Below are 22,049 nucleotides of genomic sequence, written 5' to 3' on the forward strand. Positions count from 1 at the left end.
CCGAGCCGCCTCCTAGGGTTGCCCAATGACAACTGCATACAGATATTTAATAAATGCAACGAAAGTGAAAAAATAAATGATTTTTTTTTTACGTTGTCTGACGTCACGTGTTCACCCGAGTCCGCGTTGTTCCATGGTTTTCTTTGTTTAAGTTAAAGAGATATACTAACCCCCTTAATTATTCATAGAAAAGTTACAATACGTTTTAACTAATAAACAGTTTTGTCCCTCTCTGTCAAAGAACAAATTGTTCTTTGTCGGAGAGGGACAAAACAGTTTATTAGTTAAATCGTTTTGTAACTTCTCTATGAATAAGGGGGTTAGACTATTTTGTAAATCATTATTAAATAAAAATTCATAACATTGGTAAAAAAAAATATAGGTATGTAATTACATTCTGTACGTACGTATTGAGAACGTCCTCTTTTTATTGAAGTCGTTAAAAATCTTGTGTACCTAAAGTTACATACAATAACAATAACGTATTGAAATCAAAAGCCGTAAACCTCTGGCAAACAATGACAGCCCTACATTCATTCCATATTGTTATTTTCCTCTGTTGTGAGACTTATGTTAACTATTGTCACCATCCCGACGCTATTCGCATGCCGTTAATCCTCGCTGCCAAGGATTACGAGCCTTCCATTTTAGGATGCCTTTTAATTTGTGAAACAACCGATTCAAATTTGTAACAAAAGGCATAAATCCTTTAAGTAGGTGCGATCATATTTCCTTTGAAACCCATCGGCTCTGCACGTTTACAGGCTGTCCGTATAAACACGAAGTTCAGTAAACAAAGTGAGTAACGAGCTCGTGAATCATGCGACTCTAGCAAGACAAAGAGATCTATGCACACTTGCATACTGGCTGCATGTGCTTAGTGTCGATAAGCAGCGAGGTGACTTGTCGCTGCAGCCAACTGCAACCTCGCACCCGCCCGAATCTCATCACAACCACGTTCGACTCATAAACTCACTGTAATTGCTCATAAACAATACCGTATTGTTTAATAATTACACTAATACACGTTATTTCATCAAGTAATTAACGAAATACAAACCCATTGTGCCAGTGGAGTGCAGGCTATCATACAAATAACTGAAAGTAAGGTAATTTATTCCATAAAAGTAATTTAATTTGGGTAGCAGAACAAAGAAATTACTCATCTGAAAGCAATAAGAAGACAATGAAATGCTTGAACGAGAATTTTATATTGCTAAACCGAAGTGCCCGCGGTCGACGGTCCAAATTCGGACGGTCGCTATATACTGCTGGCTGATCGCTTGTGATGTAGTCGCCGAGTGTTTCCACCTTCATATCACCTCAACAATACCTCTCGGACGGGCCTCAGATTCCGAGCCTCGCCGCAAACACACGCTACTCTTCAGAATTTACTACTCGAGACGAGATTACAGTTAGAAGTGTACCGAGCGCATAGCTAACGTAGCTGCTGAGTATACTAGCTCACAATTTTGGTTGCCAAAACATCACATTACTGTACTTCTCCGGACAAAGTACATAATATAATATATCATCTTTTGTGCAAGTATTTTTCATAGTTGCAGAGAACGCTGCGGAGCTATTGTATTCGTATTACGTGCAGTGTAGCGGCGGCGGCGGCGGCGGCGGCGGCGGGTGGACGCCGTAGATAGTTCTGGCCGAGTGCGCCGCCAGTGATACCATTAGTTCAGCCGCACACGAGGCGTCGGTAAATCTCCTGCACTCGCCGCTCACATACTTAAGGCCACTGCCCGTTTATATTACCGACCCATTCCGGAGAGCCCGCTAACTCCTCTCCTGCACTCCAAGAGTAATGACTTTAAACCCAAACACACGGAACACACGCACGAGACGGATGCCCCAAACCAGACGTTCATTTCTCGCGTCTGGTGAACTGAGTCAGCATACCTGCGAATCAAATACCTCATATCTATGCAATAATTGGGAAGCAATAAAACGTCTGGGTGGATAGAAATCGCTCGGCGCGCCTGTGTGCAAATGAACCGACATGTACGGCGAAGGACGCGACCGCATTCCGCACCACCACATCGAGACACAGAGCACCGAGCCCACATACCGACACGGCTGCGCTCCTGCGCCTGTGTGCCGCATCATGCTAATGACAAAACACATAAAGAACTCGTGCGATTTGCATGCATCAGTGTTAGTGTACAGCTACAGCATTGTCCCCCGAGACTCGATAGTCGATACATTCAGCATTCGGCATTGTGCCTCCGTACGTGCGGCCACAAACGGAAATCAGCTCGCAAGAAACGACGGAAAATAATAGATTCCGCGCTCGTCGGCCGGCGTGTAAACAGGGAGATGGAGCTACGGGCATCCATGGAGCGGAAACTGTTTAATCACGCCAGCAGCAGCGAGCGGCGACCGCTAATCTCGCTGCCAGTGGACTGCCGGAGCGCATCGCATACAAATGTGCCGCCGCCGCTGCGAGCACTAGCAAAAACTGCTGAATAATAGCACTAGCGTTTATACATCACACAAATATTGTTCATGCAATACAAAGCGAGATAAAACTTCTTCTGTGTCTGAATATTGCTGGGAACAATAACGCTAGGGGTATCGCCAAAACGTCGTCGCAGAGTATTATTACAATATCGGCTCTCCGTATCATGTTGCTGGCACGAGCCAACGGCAACTGCTTCGGATCGTATGACATCATGCCATATTGACGAAGTGCATAACCATGTTTTTTTATAATATAATATAAAAATACAGTAAACGCATACAGGTTATAGAGTTAGTTTCTCGATTCTCAGGACTGGTTCATATTATTGCTGATGCTCGTACGATACGGTCGATGTAAGCATGCACTGTCAGTGCAACGTAGTGCTGACGTAATGCTTGCATTCCTTTTATATAATCTGCTTACCTACTCGTCAGGAAATTACTGCGTTCTTTTATTTTCTCTACGCAAACCCGAGACTATGACATTGCATCTGTCAAGGTCTGCGAGTAAAATTCTCAGAAGGACTGCAGACGCTGTCAAGCATTTCAAGTTTGTGGGCTCGAGTTCGAGTCGTTCGAGATTTAGTACTTATGTTCGAGATTAATTGGCGACATTTTGAAATGGATATTGCAAATTGTTTTTGATAGCAAGCTGACAGCTTGTGGCAGCATTAGTCACGATCACAATACCGGCCAGACTAATCATTCCGTGCAAATCATCGAGAATTCCAGGCCGGATAGATTCTTGCGGCATAGTTTGCGGTTTTTCATCGAGTCTAGGAGAAATCAGGATCTAGAGGGGGCGGCGGCGGGCGGGGATTGCGTCTAGTTGAGACGGCTTCTAATTTGCGGACTGGCGGAGCCGTCGCGTCGGGACATAAGACTGACCTCGACTTGGAAAATCGCCCGTTTCCACAAAGACTCTCCCTTGTATAGCTTTTCTAACAAACAACGAGTGGCTTTGTGTAAATAACTGTACTTACTTATTTTCTGTTTGTTTAGGGTGCCCTTGTTTTAAAAGTAGCTGCAGTTCGTACATACAAAATACAGTCATGAGTCCAAATAAAAATGAGCGTGGATAAGAAAGCACAAGAAGAAGTAGATATTAGGTACAGACAGTTTTCAAGAATACTTATTTGCATTTGAAATTGTACCTTACATACCTAAGTTGACTTTTCACGGAAATTTTACAAGGTATAAGGTCTTCATTTTATCCTCGTTGCATCCGACATGTACAATAACTAGCGAGCGCGATTGCGTCGGGGCCGCCTCGCTGCCTGCGCCGCCTCTTATTGGCTCCGCTGTAAAGTGTCAACATTAACTCGTCTCCGTGTTCACACTTTTATGTGCTTTTATCGGAAATAAAAGTTCATAAGTGGGAATGTGCGATTTCTGTACCTAATGCATTTCCGCGTCAGTTAGATACATAGATGTCGTACATAGAACAACGCGGAATCGGGTATAGGTACTCAATGATGTCGAAGTACTTATGAATGAATACGTCAAAGAAGACAGTGTACTCTTACGTAATTACTGGAACAAATGAAATCGCCTCTTCAATACCAAATTGATAGGACACGAGCAAGTCGTAGATAGCGCGGAACACAGAGAAAAGATACGATCTCCATCGAGGAGGACTCTCAGAACCTTTTAGCATGAGTATCAGGGTGAACTTTGAACGAGACGTTAACTCGGTTAGTTGAAGGAGACGTGTCGTGTGAAGAGCGAGGGCGTATGCGGATAGCAACCGATGACGGCGCCGCGCCGGCGACGCCCTGCCGCCTCCTAAATGAAGCCTACAACAGCTGCTCGATTTCAATTACTATCCGGATAGATGCTATTGTTCTATTATTATACGTACACTACAAACACAAAGCTCTTTGATTCCGCAAAACATCCCGCTCTGCTGCCGTAAACTGTCGACTGTATTTTCATAATGCTAGTAAAAATATTGAAGCCGTGATGAAAACAAACACGTTGGCTGCTGTTGACTTCCTGACTATAATGGTAAATTGAAAGCGGATAGGGGCTATCCGTGTCGCTCGGAGCGACCGTCGCAACTGTCGCCGTGAATACGTGCCTCGTGGTCATTAAATACTACTACCTAGAGGTATATCTCGGCTCTCTATCGAGCTGGCTTTCTTGCGGTTTCGCTACCAGAATACGGTAACTTAAGCCACTGTCACTTTGATGTGAGAAAATTGACATTAAACTACTCCACTCCAGCCAGTTTCTACTCCGACTTGGGTTGTAAAACTTTTACACTTTACAACTAGTTTATTGTTAAATCGATATAAATGAGCGCTATGCAGATCTAGAATGTGGAAATCCACTGCCAACTGCTTGTTTTTCTGTGGCCGGCTGCCAAACGTCTAACAACACTGAATTAATTAGAAACCGAAGAAGCTGCGAAATTATGTAGTAGTCAGATAATAATCTACGGCTGTGGTAACAATTTAATTGAACATAATGTATGTATAAAAAATGTTGGTACTCGTATGTGTATAATCTGCGGAGCGTGGTTAGTATCGAGGGATCATGTTCCGTTTATCCCTGGTTGAGTAGTCAGGCGTCAGGCGACGCGACGGCGGCGTGGCGACAGCAGCAACAAGACACCACGACCATTACGAATCTATATTTTATCCTAATTCCCTCGCACTCCCACACATAAGCCGATTGCCAGCTTATCGCCTTACCGTACCGCCTTACTGCCCTATTTTTTACAATGGCAAAAAAATACGTAGTTATAACGACCATATTTACCAAGAAAAAGCGACAACAAAGCCTTGATCCCAGAGGATTTCCTAGCCAGTTTTACGAATTCCGTGAGTCAAATAATTAAGTTGGGGTCGTCGGGTGAAACTGTACTTTGTTATTGGCGCCATAAATCTTATTTTCGGTGAGCAGACCACTATTGAATATCAAGTATGGAATATGAAGGAATATTATTGTATGTATGAGAACGGAGCGATTAACCCTCCCTGGCTCACGACATGCGACGCGACGTGGCGTACTATGATTCATTTTCTACCTGTTTAGAAGAATCTTTTATGAAATCTGGTTTTTAATTTAAAAATAATACAGTCAGATATAATTGAGGTGCATCGATCTTTTCTTTGTTCGATGATTTTATACATCACTCACTATTATAGAACTGCTCACGTTCTTATACCTACAGTACCTAACTACTTATCTCCCAGTTTATTCAGGTTTCACAACCCATTTTAAGATATCGATTTATCTCATTCACAGCATTCCATTACCTTTTAATGTTGCTTGTCCGATAAACTTGAGCGCAAGGAACTCTACAATTTGCACACATGACTAGATATCTTTTTGCGTGTCGAGTCTAGACAGTCTAGAGTGGAGGATTCGTTGCGAAAGAGTGCATGTAGAGGCAGCTCGCTTCGTCACGGCGCGGCTGCAGATGCCAATCTCTCACAGCCATACGTCTGCGTCAGGCCTGATGCAACGCGCTATTACATGTTACACCGACACCACCCGGTCCCGACGGCCTTCCTAGAACTCGCTGATTACTGCGTCATCAGGCACTAAGCGCTCCAGTCATTTGCAGAATAATACCGGCAATAGCCACAACGGCTCACCTAAAAAGGCCTACGGATAATTTATAACTCTACCTTGTGCGGTAAGTGCCGAGGTCCTTCCATTTTCAATGTGTTCCTGACAATTTGCGCTACTTATAAGACGTTAGCTGACTAATTTAGCACTTTAGTGAAAGTAGCTTTTAAGTCCTCCGAACGATGTAAGTACCTAAGAGTCCGTTACGAAGTACGGTGGCCTGCGCCTAAAAGTATACAGGCGGAGTTTTTAAAATAGCGATCTTAAGCTCACATGGTGCTCAAGCACATCCACATAAAAACCACTGCTACACACATCACACACAAAACGTCCTCGGATTTATAACAGATGTAGCTGGTCCCTTCATCATCAGGGATCGATTTTTAAAACTCCGCCTGTATACTTATAGGCGCAGGCCACCGTACATAGTGCATACTAACGTATGAATCTAGACATGAGTCTAGCTCGTAAAAGCTTGAACTAGAATGCCTTTAATATGCGAAGGTTGTGACTTTAACAAGGAAATGTAAGATGAGTGACTGCGTATATGTATATGCAATCGGTGGAATAGTTTCTCTAGCGTAATTAAATGATGTAGGTACTTAATAAAAATTTAATTCTATGCATTAGTTCCCCGTGTAAATATAAAAGCTATGTCTCGCTATTATAGGCTTTCATTTTAGGACAAGAGTAAATTCAGTTAAGCTCCGCTCATATAAATACTTTTAAGTTCCGCTGTGTGTGTCCTACCGAAAAATAGAATAGATTCCATTTGTACCAATGCCAAATGTCTGGTTCAGTCTAGTCTTTATCCCAGTCGGTCTTTTGTCTGGCCTATAAGTATCTTCTCGTAAATAAGCACCAAAATGGGTCAAAATACGGAGAAATGTAGCACGAGTGAATTGTGATGTGACTAGCATTCATTACTGTGCCTCGTGTATAACTCTCAAATTACATGTTTTTGGCCACTGCCTTCCTTTCTACCCCCGAAGGACGGAAAATAGGATGACATAATTTTAACGTAGCTATCACTCTGTATAGGCAGTTTCAGACCGCATAAAAAGCTCCACAGCGTATGTGCGTTTCATTTGAACATCGTCGGTGTCTTGATATGACTATATTGTTGAACTACCTATATTGTATACCTACTCAAACATGGCAGGTATACCTATCTAAGTTGGGTTACATATATTTACCTATTATAGTTTTTAGTGATGAGCGGATTGTCTTGTGCAATATGCAAGGAAGATAAGCACTCCAAGCACTCTTGCGTCTTCTTTTTCCCTTTACACTCGTATTTCATGCACTTAAGGAATAAACTATTTAGTTAGTTACTTTATGGAATTAACCTTTATTTTCTTCCTTCTTCCACCTATCCTCACCATAGTCTCTATTTATTCCAGAGCACCGGCAGTTGTCGTTCGGCGGCGGTCGCGGGCGCGGTGACGGTCGCGGGCGGCGCGCGTATGGCGAGCGCGGGCGCGCAGTACCGCGGAGGGCAGCAGTGGGCGACGGCGTACGCGCCCCAGCCCTGCCGCTACCCGCCGCCGCAGCAGCCCTACGCGGCGCAGCCCAGCCCTTACACGCCGCACCAGGTAAACTCACTTACTTACTTAATTAATAGGGACAGGGAGTCCCTATTAATTAAGTATGTTAAAATTATCTCTTCCATCCACATGTTATCTGGTAGAGATTGCGTTAAGCAATAAGACCGCCTTTTTGTACTTACTATTTTATTTCTAGGGTTGTCATGTTGTAATATTTTCTTTAATGGTGCAAAATATAGAGTATTCTATTGTATTCTATTCTTACTGTGGGACTTAGGGTTGTCAGAAATAATATTTATAAGCGATTCGAAAGTCTGGTAACCGGAACTTGTCAGCCTACCCAAGTGGTATTCTTCGATAAAACAATGGGATACCAATAAATCCTGATAGATAATGATTTATGCATTGCGGATAAAATTACTACCAACCATAGAAGTAATAAAAATAATTAGTAACTTTATGCAAAAATATACACAGAAATCGCAATAACAGACATGTAGAGCTGAACGATATTATGCCAATAAAATTAAAAAGATTATAATTATAATAAAAGCAGTATGTACCTAGTACTTAATATTTAAAAGCTCATAAAAATAAGATTTGATAGCTAATCGCATGCAAAACTTTATGGCAGGGAAATTACTACGGCAATTTGTTTCATGCATCTGCATTTCATGATATAACCTCGTTGAAGAATGGAGCCGTAAATAAAATGTGCTTGTAAGTTGGCGCCATCTATTACTTGGTATAATGAGATCGGGGTCATTTTATGGAGCGATTTACGAGCAACGTTTCCGATGTCTGGTCATCTTAGTACACTGGCGAACTCTTCTATAAATATTGTGCAAACTTTAATGTGTTAACGCAAACATCGTCCAGACGCTCCGGGAAAACATAACAATCAGTTTTCCCTCGTAGCCGTCTAACCTCCGACTAAAGTGCCTTTTCAGTTTATGAACCGGCGAACTAATGCAAAGAAACGATGTGCTAGAACGATAGTATTATCATGCTATCAAGCCGGGTTTCAGTTCCATTTCACGCATAGTAGCCTGTAGGTTGCATTGAAATAAGGATTATCACTTGACCGTGTTATCTAAAACGTATCAGCACAATGTATTCGCAAGGCAATTTAATAATCACTTAAAATAATAAGGCGTGACGGATCGTATCTTGCTCCGAACAAGGCTGCTTTACATACGTAGTAATTACTCGGGCAATGAGTTAGCCGTGTGCGGCGGTGGCGGCGGTGGCGGCGGTGGCGCTGCCAGGCCGCGGCTGCCACTGGCAACACTCCCCGGCTGGCAGCACTAGGCACAGATAATTAGCCAGGACTTGGCGCGTCGTCACCACTCCATCAATTTCCAGCACGCCCCGCGCCCCGCGGTCGCTCCCGCTCGTTATGCAAACAATATTACGTGATTAATGCTTTCTTCGAGCACTTAAACTGGCGACACTGAATCATGATTTGCATGAAACTAGCTAATGAACAAGTTGCTCTTAGAAATTGTTCATAATCCCCCGAACATAATCCACGCGGCTACTCCCGCCGCCTGAATGGATGGGTCGCGCGGTGGGAAGCAGGAAGTAACACTCTGCATGACTCGCCGGCACCATATAATATACTAATTTACTTATCCGGAATTTAGAACGTGTCGCTTTATTTATAGAGCTTAAGTCATTATTCGAGTTTATAAGCGGTTATCAACTCTTCCAATTGTTTAATTTAAAATGTCCTTTAATTTACATGCATTATGTTAACTGCTTCCCAGTTTATCGTAGCGTGAAATAGCTACGGGTGCATTAACACAGCTTTATGTCCTGTTCAATCTGCCTACTTACGCCGGCCGCCTGTAGCTTAAGTGTTATGCCCAGCAAGAATTGTCCAGCAAATCACAAAAATGAGAGAAATGTTAGAGAAGTCAAGCCACCCACGTTATTGCTACTGGTTCCTTTATTGTAGGGCACTGTATGTTGGCACGCTCTGGCAATGGCCAATAAACCTTAATGTTGACTTCGAACTGTGACTGCTCTTAGTTACGAACCCTTTGATATAGGCCGCTTTGCAATCTTTTATCACTCTAAATGTCCTGAATTACCTATTTGGTAATACATGTATGAATTAAGAACGTAAGAATCCAGAGAATACTTATTCCATGTTCCTACTGATGCGGCGAAACAGGACGTATGTACAAAGAGATGCAATCGAAGAACATAAACTGAAACTGGATCAGGTGATAATTTAGCTCCGCTGAAAGTGTGGTCATGAAATGCGCCCGGCGAGGCAAGGCGAGGCGAGGCGAGGCGAGGCCGACAGAAAGCAGATGTCGCCGTCCTCCACCGCCTCCCTTCCGCAAGAATCTCGTAAAAGGAATTTCTTCACGCCCTTATCGCTTTTTGAAATAAAACGAAGCGCCTCGCGTCGTACGTGTTTTTATTACAGCGCGTCTCCGCCGGGATTTATCTCGCGGACGGCCGCCAGCGCCTCTGAACTCTTTTACATTCGAGTAATAGCTTCAAGTATCTCGCTTATGCGATTTGCTACACTCTGTCTGTATCTTTTTTATCTTGTGCACATAATTTGGCGCAGGTAAGCTACGACTTTTCCAATAGCTTTCATTCCTTCGCCTCTCTCGCGACTCACTGATTTCACATTTAAAGATACCGGAATGGTAATCTTTATTCGAAAACTTTCTTGTTCGGTTGAACGTTTTATCTCGGGAATTGTTCGTAGGAAATTATTGTTAGATTTTATGGATTTAAGTGAACTACCAATAATATGTACCATATCGAATTTAAGTGAGTGAGATGAAGAACAACGGCTAACTGAATCAAACCGCTACTAATTGTCCATAGCGGTCCAACTCATCCAACAGATGCACCCAAATTTAATTCCGGCCGCGTGCTCTGTTGAAGCTATCAATTTAAAATGTTTGTTAGTTCATTTAGTTTTTTGTCGGCCCTCCCGCATTTAGCTGCAATAATAGAACGTGGCTTACACAGCCGAAACCATTCATTTTTACATCCATAAAATAAACAAAATTTATCTGGATACCTACAATGTTTATCGGTATTTTATGCAGGGCCATAACAACGATATTAGGTCATGTTTATAGATTTGCCAGCCATTAAAGCAAGGGTGTAGGTATAATAATGACGCCCTGAGAAAAATATGACTTTTTAAGCGCAAGATAAAAATAATAGAGCACGTTTCTTCGCATACATTATTATTATGTATAGACTTATGTACAGACGTAGGTATTTTTTTCCCTAAAATGTATGGCGATATAACAAGGGTTAGGGCTTACCGTGACACGTGGCATGGTAAAGTTTTAACGGCCCATATGACTTGACACTCAAATCAACGGGACGGCTTCCGAGACGTTGATTAATGTCGGGTATCTGTCAGCTGTCAGGGCTGTCACAACTGGGCTTGTTATACCATGCACTACACTGCCTACTAACAGTAGCCCATGTTTAGCTATAGCTTTTTTTTGAAGGGCACAACAATAGCCAAAAGATAGGAGTTTAGCACGGCACATTTTTCAAATTAATGTGTATTTGTGTAGCTCGTTTTGACTTTTAAATACGCTATAAATCTTATAATAAATATAAGCAAGACGGCTGTAGGTGGTTGTACCTATAAAGGAGTTAATGAAATGGGTCTGATTCGCTTCACCTCAGTTCACTCTGCATAAAAGTTTTCCTCGTTCCCTTTTGTCGTTACCTTCTCCGCGCCGCGAGGTAGCAGGGATAAAATTATGCTGATGTATTTAGATGTATGCGATACAAAAATTGCAAAGGAGATTACCACACTTTGTCTTCTACGATTTTTGTTACCTCCAAAGTCCTACCTTCCTAAAATAAATTAGGGTGTTATGAATTCCTGTGAAAATGCCGCGAATGCTAATTTAATTCATACAGTTCTTTGCAATGTAGAGGCGTGAATTTAATGAGAAATATTTCATGGTTCCAACAATTAAGTATCTTAGCCTAATTTATTTTATACCATTAGTAATTATTATTAGTAAGTATTGGAATTTTTTGTTATGTAAACATAATTATTATTGATGTAAATGTAAATTTATGTTATGATTGTTATTGTTGTAAGGCTTTATGAATAAATAAATTATTATTATTATTACACTCCCGTGCAAAGAAACAGTTTCACTCACAAAAAACCAACTCCAAATGACCCCAATTTTTTTAAACATTTAATCCAAAAATTGAACAAACTATTACCGTTTTTAGTTGGTAATATCCTGATGCTCTAGCTGGATACCGGAGTCTGGATTGTTAAATGTACTTCAATGTTGCAGAAGGCGCCATTAAGCTAGCCTATTCCGTTTAGAAGTAATGTGGTGTTTTTCTTGGTGGAACCTTTTCATTGCCTGTGAGTGTATTAGAAACATAAATATTCAAACTTTTATACATGCAGCACAATTAATAAACACCAACAAGCTCTTAGATGGATTACTGTTAATAACCTTTTTCCTGAGTGGAGTGTTGACTCGGTATAAATAGTTTATTTAGTGTAAAGATGCGGGATGGCGTCATGGTGTGCACATGTGGGCCCTCGTAACTCGCAGGGAAAGTATAAATAAACAAGCCTTGCTGATATCTGTCATCCGACGAATTAGATTTATTTCGTCTCCAGCGGAAGATGAAGGTCTCTGTCCCCTCCGGCTTCGGGAAACATGCCTGCTTTAATGTAGGATGATAATAATTCACGTCAACGCCTTTAATTTGTTTAGTAAATTGCCCCGATAGCCGAGGGGGGCTTTAAAAAAAACGTAAAACGCTTTATCAGCAGACGCCACCTTTATGCTGATGTGACACATCTCGGCCAAAAACAATGCCGCTTTTTATGAGGAATTCCGCGGAACTTGTTTAATATTGTGAACTACAGCGGGCAGGGTCCGACCCGCCGAAAAAGCGGTATTTTCCTGTACGAGGATGTTTTTTGTTGAATTATGTTAATGTCCGAGTGACGCGGCCGCGGGCGTCGTCTGCAGCCGATATTTGAATACGTCCGCTGCGAGCCAGCAATATGTTCAAGTTTTTTTCGGAAGTACTTTGTCCCGGTCAGTTTATTAATGGCGCAGTGGAAGGGCCGAGGGTGGCAGTATTTTGTCGTTTCCAATTTGTCCGTAGTGTTTCCAGGGGCCATTGTTGTCCTTTCTACGTATTTGTGTATCAAAAAGGCAACACTCAAGCAACACTCATGTAACAATATGAGGGTGACCTTTTCCTCCGTTATTTCTGCGTGTTTTTGAGGCGCAAGTGGGTATATAACTCGGTTAATTACTTTTCCTTTGGATTGTTAATTTAATTTCCTTCTGTAAACGGGAGCCTCTTAATCACGAAATAGGTCAATAGCAACAAATTAGCAATCAAATGGGAAGAAAGAGAGGACTGAATTCGATAGGTAATTAATTTTGCTCATCCATTAGGGGCGGTGTTGGCGCTCGCGGGCCAATTATCTTGTATCAATCAAATTAATTTCCCAAGTTACACTGCTTTTATTTCGGCGATCGCAAGTTAATTTTTGACAGATAAAGTTCATCTTCTACGAAGTTTTGTTGTTGTACCTAGCAATTTAATCCAATTCATTAGATATTTTGTTAATAGATAACTCGTGCACATCTTGCACAAGCAGTCACAGTTAGGCTAAAAAAAGCTCCTTTGAGAGTGTAAAACTTCCTATTATAGTGCGGTATTAGTTATGTAAGAGGATAGTAAAATAGTATAAAAAGTAGTAGGGAAGAGGCACCGTCACGATCCGTCCATCCGCAGACTGTACAGAATTAATTCTCTGATTGAATCGACGATAAAACAAATGGAGCTTTCAATTTTAATAGATTCAGCGGGATTTGTGATCCATTCCGAGAACTGCAGATAATTTATCTAGGAACTAGGAACGCAGATATAACGTGGTTAGATACATACCAAATGTCATAGTACAAAAGGTTAGACCAAGGCGCAGTTAGACTTACTCAACCTAAAAAAATATGTTAAGTTTTGTCCAAAAAAGTACTACTTGTGGTTCTACCTTTTTTGGCATAAGATTTATTTGCCTAATCTCGTATTGCATAGTAACGTTTGGTCAAAGTCTCGTTACGCCGAAAATCGTATGGCATAAATATCGTTTAGTAAAAAGTTATTTCGCATAACATTGTTTAGCCTAATAATGGTATGGGCAAATCTTGAATAGCCTAATAATGCTATGGCATAGGTTTATACAAAGTAATAATATTCGTTTGGCTTTAACTTTGACGAAGCGTCTCCCTACATAGCGCAAACTGGTGCCTTGTATTGTTTCAGCTGTTTGGAAAACGCTCCGCTCCGCTTCGCAGCGCTCCGCTTTGGTTTTGATGAACATGTGCACCTAACACGCTCCTCCTCGCTTTGCTCGTCGTCGCACCTATTTTTTAGGTTTCGATCTCATGGGGTTTGTAATAATTATATTGGTCGTTAACTTTCGATTTTTTGATCATACAATATCGTGATTTTCGGGATGTAGGAGAAAAATACCACAATTTGTACATTTACTACATACTTAATATATTATTTATTAAAATAACATTAGGAGAAACAAGATTATACATAGGTATAGACGAACATAAATTTGAGCAAACGAAACTTAGGTGTTTAAAGATTGTGCCTAAAGAGTTTTAGACGAAACGAGCCTTATGCCACATAAGTCTTGGCAAAGTGATGGTTCGGCCAAAAAAGTTTAGACCAAACGAGTTATGCGAAATGAGTTTTGGTCAATAAAGATTATGCCAGATGAGCGGAACCCACTACTTGTACTTTCGTAGCCTATTTTTATTATATATGTTTAAAACGACAAAGCACATAATATATGTATTGGTAAACGTAGTTAGATATTCTTGACAAAGTTTCCAACTGCATAGTATATTAGTATATCAAGTAACTCAGGTGCCGTGACTGCCTGAAACTGAAAACTTTTGACCGCCTTATTGCTTTCCGCCATAATGACTATTTAACTACAGTAATTAGGTACGTAATCACAGGACCCCTACCGTGCGACTCGCTCTTGACCTGTTTCAGAGTAAAGCGACGTAAAAAATAGTTTCATGAGTTTTGCATCGGCCATGTGACGTGGCCCGCGGCACGCACGCGCCGGCATATCGAGCCGGGACCAACTGTTGAGTGTCCCGGTCTCCCCCCCGCCCTCCCGGCCCACCTCGCGCCTCCCTTCAGCCCTCCGCCGCGTGACGTCATTGCTGTCCGTCACTCATTACTTCAGGAGTGTGTCCGGCTCACGCACACATTCACAAGACAATACGCTCGGCGACGCGCGTCTGGGGGGTCACTCTATCTATATTATGACGAAAAACTAAGTTTAGCAACGCTGCTCGTGAGCCATGACTCTATCTCGTTCTAACATTAAACGTACTGATTGCACGACAGCTCTCGTTCGTTCGTATTTACAGTATTTAGTCAGTATAGAGTAACCCTCCTGATAACGGTTATCGCTGTGTGGCTCTCATTTAGGTACTACATAATCCCCGTGAGCCGTGAATAGAAGTGACCTTGATCGGGAGTTGGTAGAGGCTTTGATACTGTTCACGGTACACTGAATCGAAATTCCGCTCATGAATGGAAATCCTTTTACGGTCTTGATGTTGTTTGTTTACAAATAGCTACGCAAATTGTGCTACGATAGTGTAATTTGCAAACATAATCGAATTTGCCGGCGAACTAACTTTCAAAATAATGTTTACTTGATCAGGAAAATATTACCGAACACATTTCCAACATTCACAACTTTTTTCACACACTTTTTCCCCCTTACTTTTTTCAGTCATTACGCTACGTCCCTACTTTTTTAGTGGCTTTAAAATAACAATACGTAGATGTTGGTAGCAACTCTGCCATTTGTAACTTTACAAGTATGCAGTGTGCACTGTAGGGTGTAGGCCCTGTAGGTTACAATTTGCACAATAAATAGCGTCACATCTGAAGCCCATAACTCCATAAAATTGCCTTAAGGGTGTCGTTATTCAGTAACGGAAAACGTGAGGGAATCTGCTCAGCAAGGAAAATTATATTTCCGGCCTATACAGATGATGGAGCCGACGCACCCACGAGCAAAGAATTTTATTATTATCAGAGGAAAAGTTGGAAAGGTTGTTTTATTCCTTACAGAGATACGCTGCCGTATGTTCCTTCTTCAACAAATGCGAACATAATATTTATTTTATGATTTGAACCCTCAAAGGATTAAACAAAATAATCGTCAGCTTTGCGAAAATTCAGCCGCATCAAAAAATGAGATGGAAGAAAACATTTTTTCTAAGGGATCAACTTTAAAGAATTTGCAAAGCTCGCGGGAAAATCTGGTAGCACTTAAAGTTTAATTAATTGTAAGTAAAGGTATCTCTACGTAGAGAGAGGCAGCCTCCTTCAAATATGAAACTAGATAGATAACCCGACTCCGCTAATGAAATTGGATCCCCGTTTATCTCCCCTTAAACGATGATAAAGAAACCTCTGAACTAAAGAGCTCTTGACTGCAGACTGAAGGGCTCGGTCTACGCCGACGTCCGGTGCGCGCTTTCATTGCTCTTCATGTATTAAAAAATATAAGAATTTATTTTCAGTTAAGTTTTTTCAATGTAGCTGTTTAACTGGTGCTGGGAGAGGTACCCCTGTAAAGAATTTACTGTAGAAGAGAATTGAAACCTATAAGTATCTTTACATCTACGTCCTTGGTTAGATAAATGGCTTCTAACAGGAACCACAATATTATATAAGTAGGCACTTATTGCTCTGGCTTTCTTCCTGAACTATATAGCATACACTTACACATACACAACCATTCGTTTAGGTATTCGTTTAGGTACCGTGGTCTCAAATTACGAAGCAGTATAATAAATCAAGTTTTAACTAATATAACCCTCGTAACTTATAACTATACCATACAAAGGTAATCGGCAATGTATTCCCATCCGAGAGTCGGTTATTGTCGCCCAATTTACCCACTAACTATTGGCTGGCCCAACAGGAACTATCAAATAAATCTTGATTAGTAAGCCGGGACATGACTGTATTTCGAGCGCTTTGAACAAAACTTGTGCCCAGCGATGTGCCCAGGGGACGCCCCGGCCGGCCCGGTCGCTTCCAACTTCACAAACTATACTGAATGAAACTTACCCAAGCCTAGCCAACGGAGTGGCGACAAATTGATAAATCTATAGCCGTCTTATATGAACCAAAAATCTAAATATATTTTGCTAAAGGTCGTCAAACAAGCATGAAAAACACCGTAAGGGTATAAAACAGAGTATACCTAGTTTAAACTCAAGACAGCCTTTGAAACTAGGTAAGTGACGTCACGCCAGTACTTACTAGAATTAGAACGTACCTAGTCGGTCGTGAAACCGAACCACTTTGGCGCTGGCTGAGTCACTTAATTACTCCCGGACCCGAAATCGACTTCATAATAAAGTTAAATTGAGTAAATTGCACAGGTGCCCGTCATCACGTCAACTCTTTGGCTGACTTCATTTAATAGCCATTACTGGCTCTTAACAGCCACTTAGAGCCACAATATGAAAGTCCAAAAATACGATTTGCTTCTCCACTGTGACACTTGTTAATTCGGTTTTTATGTGCCAATGTATCTTGCGGCAATTCGTGTTTTTGTGCAGTAAAATCGCGATATATTGCGAGTAAACGATCCGCGATACGGTTTAAATCGGATTACTTAAACCACTGTATGGATTTTGGCATCTGATACAATCATGTATTGTAGTGTGGATAGGTCTCATAATAATATGTAATTTTTCATAAGGAACATAAGGATACAGTTTTGTTTTTGTTTTATTTAATGAATGTAGAGAGATTTAACATAAATTCGTAACAACATGCTGCGGCAGATAGGTAATTAATTTCTTCTTCTTCTTCTCCTTCAGATCAGCTCCGCTCAGGAGTATGTATCCTTTATATTATTCGCCAAGCATCTATAATTAATTTATTATAACTTTTAATGTCTCACCCACAAACAAATATAGGTACTTAACCTATATTTGTTTGTGGGTGAGACATTGAGCCCATGAGACGAGCATGGTTACCATAAGTACCTACCTAATAAGACATTTCAACCTTATAGGGGCACCTATAAGGTTGAAAACAAAAACAAAATAAGTCCATATCACCCGCAAAAAGTGGATGCAGAAATTTACCTCTGCCTACATAAATTCGTAACAACATGCTGCGGCAGATAGGTAATTAATTTCTTCTTCTTCTTCTCCTTCAGATCAGCTCCGCTCAGGAGTATGTATCCTTTATATTATTCGCCAAGCATCTATAATTAATTTATTATAACTTTTAATGTCTCACCCACAAACAAATATAGGTACTTAACCTATATTTGTTTGTGGGTGAGACATTGAGCCCATGAGACGAGCATGGTTACCATAAGTACCTACCTAATAAGACATTTCAACCTTATAGGGGCACCTATAAGGTTGAAAACAAAAACAAAATAAGTCCATATCACCCGCAAAAAGTGGATGCAGAAATTTACCTCTGCCTACCCCGAAGGCGGCACAGTACCATGCATGGTTAGCATTAATTGTAGGTACACTTATGTACTTAATTGACCAGTCCTTGAACTTCTATGACGAGATAACACGAGTGTGCGCGACACAGTCATGCAGAGTCCAGCCGCCACCCGCTTGGCGGATAACGTCCAAATTGTGGTAATTTACTTAAATTAGTAAGAATTGGCGGCGTCCACTCGACAGGACGCCAATTGGTTTGCGAATCGAATTTAATTCGGCGGCGTAAATTGAACGCTATCACTCAATTTTGGGCGCTACGGCCACCACTTATTGGTTTGTGGAATTACTCTCACTGGAATTCAGTTCGGTATTTACTCGAATGGTTTAGATTGTATTCAAAATGCCGACGTAAATATAATTGTTGACGCGTTTAAGGTAAATTAAACATTATCACAGTTAAAATAACAGTAACAGTGGTACACGAAATTTATGTAGAGTTCATAAACCTTAGATACACGGAATTATTGTGGCAGACGCAGAAACTAGTTCCAGTTGATGAGTTGTGCCAACGATGAACACGCATTTTATGGGTTTAATATGTTAACTAAGCGCACATAACCACGTACACGCGGCGCTAATGGTGCAAATAAATTCTCCAAACAATGTGCGTGCGTGTGTGTCTTATTGAAGCTTCTAATTTATACACGCTTCTGCTAGCACTTAACAGCACGTCTAGGAGCCGTGCAGGAAGGAAATGTCTATATTTAAATACAAAATAGCAAGCCAAAACTTAACTCAGTACGTATATGAAACAGGAAATAACTATACGTAGGTAGCAACTATTGATGAAACGTCTAACTGGCGCGACGCGACATAATATCGTAATAAAACCCGACACCCCTGACTGCGCCATCGATTGTCTTCTGTCTGAAAGTTAACCAAATAAAGTGAGTGAACTGCGATAAGTACATGACGAGTACCGTTCTGTTCTCCGCCAGTCCATATCCACACAGCGATCAGTCGCATACGACGGAGCACATCGCGAGAGTCGATTACTGGTGCGTGCTCGGAATCACCATGCCTTCATTACGCGCCTCGCCCTTTTCATTACCCGCTCGCTGAATAACTAATGACCGGCGTCATACCACGTCTCTGAAAGAGCAGTTATTTTCAATGAACTCGCCCCAGTCTCGGCGTCAGCCCGCTCCTTCGCCTAACTTGACGCGAGATGAGCATTCGTATTAACACTTACGACCCCTCGACTTAGGAAATGTCGCAAGCGCCCTTCAGCGTTTTACGAGCGCAACTTGTTTATGTTTTCAATGTCGGTCGGATAATTTAATATTTTCATCCCGTCTCGCAAAGGTAACAAAGCGGCCCGGAATATTTATAGCCCGCTGAGCCTAAAGGCTAATTTATTATTTACACTCACGTCTCGTTTGCATGGGTGGTGAATGTTGGCAAGAAAATCTGTTATTTATTCCGCTTAAATTTACAGGAGTTATTCTGCTTCGTCACGCGTATATCCTTCAGTTTTACATATGGGGATGTTTGTTTCAGTATACGGGTGCGTCGATGAGCGGCGGGTGCGCGGGCGGCGGCGCGCGGGTGCCCACGGCGGCGTCGCCCGCCAACACGGCGTCGTCGTCGTCGTCCAACACGGGCTCGGGCGGCGGCACGCGGTCCACGTCGCTCAGCACGGCGCCCCCGCCCCCCGCCTCGTCCGCCTCGACCACCGGCAACGTGGGCGAGCAGCTCAGCCGCACCAACCTCTACATCCGCGGCCTCTCGCAGAACACCACCGACAAGGACTTGGTCCAAATGTGCCAGATGTAAGTTCACACCGATAACTTTACTTACTCCTTTACCAATTTTTTTCAAATCGCTTGGTTTGATATTAATTTTATATTGTGGTTTTCAGGTATGGTAACATTATTTCTACAAAAGCAATACTGGACAAAAACACAAATAAATGTAAAGGTAAACTACATTCATTACGTACGTTATTAACAACATTATTATACTTAGATACCTATATATTTCTATAACTTATACTGTAGAGGTATTTATAACAGTGCATAATTACATAATATTATCATGTATATTAACAAGTTAACTCCTGCATCAAGAATAAAACTCTTTTCAAGATTGAATTATTATGAAATATATTATTTTCTAGAATACCATATATCTTCATTAACTAACCCATCTATGGTGAGACTTTTCCAATATAATGCACGAATTAGAATTTTCTAATTTAATTCGAAACAATATGTGTTATTTTTTATTCCTTCATCTACTCGTATTACCTAAATGTTTTGTTATTCGTAGACGTCATTACTCACTATAATGCACCATAGCACAGTATTTACGATACATGTTCAAAGAAACAAGCACAGTATTACATAAATGTTCAGAGATTCATCTTTTATGTAACACATTATACCTACCTATATTATCGACTGTTGTTGTCTGTAACTTTCTTACATTTTTAGACAAAGCATGTTTCATGTTACTTTCAACACGAACGTTTTATTGTAACAGAAATGTGTTAAAACACGTTGTTATAATCACAAATACGCTTTCTCCACAGGTTACGGGTTTGTAGATTTTGAGACGATCGCATCAGCGGAGGCTGCAGTAAAAGGATTACAGGCCAAAGGTGTACAGGCCCAGATGGCTAAAGTGGGTATCTGGTTCCTGCGTAGACTGAACCGTGTACGTTGTGCATGCAAGTAATACTATTATACTAACCGCCTGCTCCTAACCCGCTGTGACATCCGAATTTAATTCTTCTAAATACCTGGTCTTCCTAAAACCCACAACCCTTCCCATCCTAAAGTCCCGTCTACTCCTTCGATTACCCAAAAATATTCTACCCTTGTCCATTCCGTCACTCCAAAAATTATTATAATAAAATTTACCTTATAGCTTTAGTATGTATCCTATTATTATCTGTAAGCAAAAATCCCGTACTAAGTATATTTAATTAAATATTTAAAGTAAAAGTCATATCTAACATGATCTTAACGTAAACCATGTCCTAGACATCCGAACCGTAGAATCTTTCATTGCCATTCTGTGCGGTGTAAAGACTTTCCCATCTATTAGGTTTTCTGATCCGCCTAGTTGTAGGCCCTTACATTAGTTCGTGAATGTGAACCAAATATTATTTTGAATGTGATGTTGTTTATCAGAGTTAGCAGAGTATTCATTCATTTGTAAGTTGATAACGGGGGCGGACACAATTGGTTTGTCTGCATAGTCGTGATCAGTCTAACACTAGCGTGTTGTAAGTATGTTATACCTTAAATGTTACGCAAACTTGACGCAAATATAACGCTTTACTACTATTACTTCAGACATTGTTTCATCTAACTTCTATTGTGGTATGCTTCAGCGTATAACAATGTAACTGTTTTTCGCTACAGGGCTCTGGGTATTTCTATGCTTTAAATATATTAATGGCCATGTGTATGCGACCTAAACTAGCTTAAAAACCTATGCTGATGTATATGCCTATCTCGTTGATAACACCTACATTATTATGTAATAAATAGCATATTAGATCGAACTGCTGATTGACGTCAGAGCTGGCTTCAGTGTCTAGATAATCTATGCGGGCTTCACTTTTAACAACTCTTGAAGCATAAATATTCAGTTACTGCTTACTTTAACTACATTGTTACTAAAAAAGAATGCCTAAATTAAGTTTATGCAAATTATTTTAATTGTGGTTTATGGGTATTTTAACTTAACATGTGAAAATCATCTGGTAATCAGTATTATTAATGTTGATGGTATACTTGAAATAAAATCTCTTTTAATATCCGTTCAAAACAAACGCAAACTTTGGCCAATATTCGTTAATTATAACAATAAACCAGTTTGATAAGTAAAAACAATACGTGAACGATAACAC

At 41.0% G+C, this 22,049-nt stretch overlaps 1 protein-coding gene across 4 annotated transcripts in view; it reads left to right on the top strand.

Annotated features, from left to right (window-relative positions):
• The window catches only part of LOC105381663 (protein alan shepard), a 105,820-nt gene that overhangs the window by 77,552 nt on the left and 6,219 nt on the right, over positions 1 to 22,049 (top strand). For 3 of the 4 annotated variants that reach the window (XM_011551443.3, XM_011551445.3, XM_038114784.2), the window contains exons 2-5: positions 7,452 to 7,643; positions 19,688 to 19,959; positions 20,049 to 20,107; positions 20,721 to 20,845. In XM_011551443.3, coding sequence (XP_011549745.3) covers positions 7,452 to 7,643; positions 19,688 to 19,959; positions 20,049 to 20,107; positions 20,721 to 20,845 — 648 coding nt within the window. The remainder of the gene's footprint in view (positions 1 to 7,451; positions 7,644 to 19,687; positions 19,960 to 20,048; positions 20,108 to 20,720; positions 20,846 to 22,049) is intronic. The other variant, XM_011551444.3, reaches the window with a different exon arrangement.

Source organism: Plutella xylostella, chromosome 8 (assembly GCF_932276165.1).
Source record: "Plutella xylostella chromosome 8, ilPluXylo3.1, whole genome shotgun sequence".
Classification (NCBI taxonomy): domain Eukaryota; kingdom Metazoa; phylum Arthropoda; class Insecta; order Lepidoptera; family Plutellidae; genus Plutella; species Plutella xylostella.